Source organism: Olea europaea, chromosome 1 (genome assembly GCF_002742605.1).
Source record: "Olea europaea var. sylvestris chromosome 1, O_europaea_v1, whole genome shotgun sequence".
In the NCBI taxonomy this organism is placed as follows: domain Eukaryota; kingdom Viridiplantae; phylum Streptophyta; class Magnoliopsida; order Lamiales; family Oleaceae; genus Olea; species Olea europaea.
In genome coordinates this window covers 32,939,843-32,943,655 of record NC_036237.1, presented here as the reverse complement: position 1 = coordinate 32,943,655, position 3,813 = coordinate 32,939,843, and the positions used below count along the sequence as shown (strand labels likewise).

The window sequence follows — 3,813 nt, the reverse complement described above, 5'->3', positions numbered from 1 at the left end:
GGGCCAAACAGGAGCTTATAAACATAATACTGATACCACCTAAATTTCATGAAGAGATGACAAAATGATTTCACCGTTCCAAATTCATGGTACACATTTTAACTTAATTAATATTGACGGTTCCAGATCAGAGGTTACGACTACCACGAAAGTGGGAGAATTCTAATAGTATTTTATGCTTAATATGAATACTGAGAAAAGAAAAAATCTAATCTTTGCCTTTAGATATTAAGATGATAATGAAAACAGTTGGGTTCATGACAAAGTTACTTATCCTTGCACTAGAACCTAATCTGTTAAGGAAAATGATTTTATATGTGATGTTACATTAACAAAAGTTTCATGAAATAGATTTATATCATTGCACTAAATCTTAATCTGTTGAGGAAACAAAAATCTTTTGAGCTGGTTTTCCAGAAAGATGCATTACATTATCATTGCTTTCATGCGAAATATGAATTTATGACAACAGAAACCTGAAGTATTTGATGTAACAATGGTAACAGATCTACTTGATGCCAACAGTTGCAGCTCCTCCCTCAAGCTATTAACCTGTACAAATCAAATATTCTTTCAGTTTCTGCAGTAAGAACATGTAACAAAAAAATGTGGTAAGGGGTGCTCAAACTTTAGTAATTCATAGACATGGAATATCACAGTGATATGAGGGCCATGGATGCATAAGTTTCATGTGGGACAACAGTTGAACTCACCATATATTACATGTAATTACGTACTTTTTCTTGACTCCATCTATCATCATTTTCCAGTAAACACACTTAATATCGCAACATCCAACATTTAGAATCATATTTTGTAGCATTCTTCCATTAGACTAAGTTGTAACAATAAGAGCCACATAATTCTTTTACCCATGACGCGGTTACTCTCTTTGCACATGATACTTTAATTCTCAATTAGCATGGGGGGTGGAAATGGGTGATGCTCGGACTTTCAGAATGGGTGAAGTACCCAACACGGGTACAGGATCCGGCTTGGATCCTTCAAATCTGATGATGATATGGCATGAAGATGGAAAAAAAGTTGTTGAAGAGAACCAGTAAACAGCTACGACAAGACAAACCCTAATCACAGGCGCTAATAATTGATAAAAAAGCAGCCTCTAAAGAAGCTTGGACCCCATTTTTTAAAGCACTATTTTGAAAGAACTGGCCAAGATATTTATAAGCATTAACAGCAATTTCTTATGCCAAGAAACCAGCCGATTAATGCTAGCCCCAATGAATTCAATTAACAATTTATAGTATTCAATCAGCAACCAACAGTACCTTGCAAAAAAATTATATATTTTTTTACAATTATAAAATACTATCACCCAAATGAAGTATTATAATTTACAATCTTTTTTACCAATTCATAGTCAAAACATATGAGATATATGATATACATATTTATATATCCCTAAAAATGCACCTAACATTATTAGTATATAAATGTCAACAAATAATTTAAGTTTGAAAGGAATATGCATGTAACTATGTCCAAATTTTGGACTCTTTTTAGTTATATCCCCATATCCTAGATTTTAAAAGAAAAATGATTGACTCCTAGAGAAGTATTCGACACCCGTACCCGAGTCCAAGCAAAGTATGTTGAAACACAATGCAAAGTTGTTTTTACACCAAACTCCTGAGTTCTTGATGTTTCCTTGTATTGGTACCTAAGTTCTTAATGTTTCCTGGGGTACAAAAGTTTCATATTTTATTGGTACTTGACCTTGAGTATTTTAGTATCTCGGTAACAATATACTTGGATGATTTTCAATCAAAGAGAGCTTTGAAAGGCCATCTCAGGCATTTTTTTAAACATGAGAAATGGTGATTGATGCGATGCTAACTGCTAAATACTTAATAGCATGGAAACAAGGCATTTTAAGTAATACTCAGCATCAACTTAAACCTGAGCAAATCACAAATATAAAAAATCATAAAAGGCATTCCAATCCCACTCTATGCAAAAATTCAATTTGAAATCCATAATAGTGTAAAGATGTCATGTCAACGATCAATATTAAGAAAGATAAGGTTCAAAGACAAAAAATTATAAGGTACATCCCAAAGAAACGCCTCTAAATATAAAACAAAAGAAAATGAAAATATGTGTATATACGGTTACAATTAAACAAATTGTAAACCTGTCGCAACAAAGAATCATTCTTTGGTTTGGCATTTGAAATGGTTGAATCATCTCGCTGTAGTTTCTTCAAAATCTGCCATCAAATAAAATGCGTAGCAAGATTAACTCTAACAACATTTACAGAAGTTTCATCAGCAAGACTGCCATACATAGAGTCTATAGACTGCCATACATAGATCTAGTTGCCAAAACAGGAAGTACCTTAAAAGCACCAGAGAAAAATCCAGACACGTCAGATATGCGTCCTTCCTTAGCAAGAATTGACCCGGCAAGGCCTGAAAAAAAATAAGATGGCTATGTTCTAAGCAAAGCTGTGCTGCTTCCTACTAAAGCCATGTAATAGACCAAAATAACACCAACTAAAGCGTAAAGGGTTGCGTCCCGTAAGCTAAAAGGGCATCAATTGGTTATCACAGCAAAAAATCAGTATCTCAACCAAACAGATGACTGAGAACAGAATTCAATTGAAAAAAGGATAATAAGTAACAAAATAAAATTAAATGTGTATGGACCTGCTCCAACGATGAGAGTGAGCTTGCCGAGAGGAAGAGCCATAGGCAGTGTATATATATACAGAATCGATCGTTAATGCAAACACCAATTTGAATAAAACTTTAGAACTTAAAAAAATTGAGGGCTTTTATTTGTAGCTGTAGAAAGACAGAATATTGGATTCAGTTGAAGAAAATCTATTTTTCGATGAAGTTTGTGAAGGAGAAACAGGGATCAAAGTAAAGTATCCGTATTTTCCCGCAGAGAATTGGAGTCCCTGGAGAAAACGGAATATGCTTCGAGTTTGAGAGGGTTTGGTTTGCAAATGGGTCTTTGGAATCGGCTTCTTGGACTTTGTTTGGGCCTGTCCGGTGTGTATTGTATACAATGTCAACAACTACGGCCTCTAATGAATAATGGAAAAATTTCATAAGTAAGAGTTTAACTATCATATATTTCAAAATTAAGAAAATATTTTCAAACTTCAAAAATCAGATTTTTATTTATGATTTAATTAATTAATTAATTATTTTATTGATTAAATATATTTAGGTCACTGATTAATACAATTTTGTCACAATTAATGATTTAGTTATTTAGTTATTATTTTTTTGGTCACAAATCAAAAAATTTATGTCACAAATTATTTTATGATAACAATTCAAAAATTTTATAGGTCACAGTTTCTTCATCGGTCACAAATCAAAAAAATTATAAGTCACGATTTATTTATTGGTCACAAATCACAGATTTTTGAAGTCACAACTTATTATGCAGTCACAAATTATCAACTTATCGATCACATATTAACAATTTCTTATGTCGCACGTTATTTCTTGATCACAATTTATATTTTTAATTGGTTCCATATTGTTTATTGGTTACAGATTAACCAATTTAATGGTCACGGTCAACCAAATAATTTGTAACTACCATCAACACTTGTGACCACTATCTCACCACCACTGTTGCCACCAAAATCACCACCACCACCAACTCTCGACAGTTGGACAGTTGGTCACGATCCCCCAAATAATAGGTCACAAACACTTTCTTATTATACTGCCACCACAATCGCAATCCGCAAACACCATACCACCGACACCGCCACCGTTACCACCATCGTCATCACAGCCACCACACCACCACTACCAAAATACTACC

At 33.5% G+C, this 3,813-nt stretch overlaps 1 protein-coding gene across 1 annotated transcript; it reads right to left on the bottom strand.

Moving 5' to 3' along the window:
• Positions 1-411: 411 nt before the first annotated feature.
• LOC111401695 lies at positions 412-2,991 on the bottom strand. Its single transcript, XM_023029557.1, has 4 exons — positions 2,670-2,991; positions 2,359-2,432; positions 2,156-2,230; positions 412-552 (listed from the first exon to the last, which is right to left on the bottom strand). Exons 1-4 carry the CDS (start codon positions 2,710-2,712, stop codon positions 427-429), a joined length of 318 nt encoding a protein of 105 aa, XP_022885325.1. The 5' UTR covers positions 2,713-2,991; the 3' UTR covers positions 412-426.
• Positions 2,992-3,813: the final 822 nt, after the last annotated feature.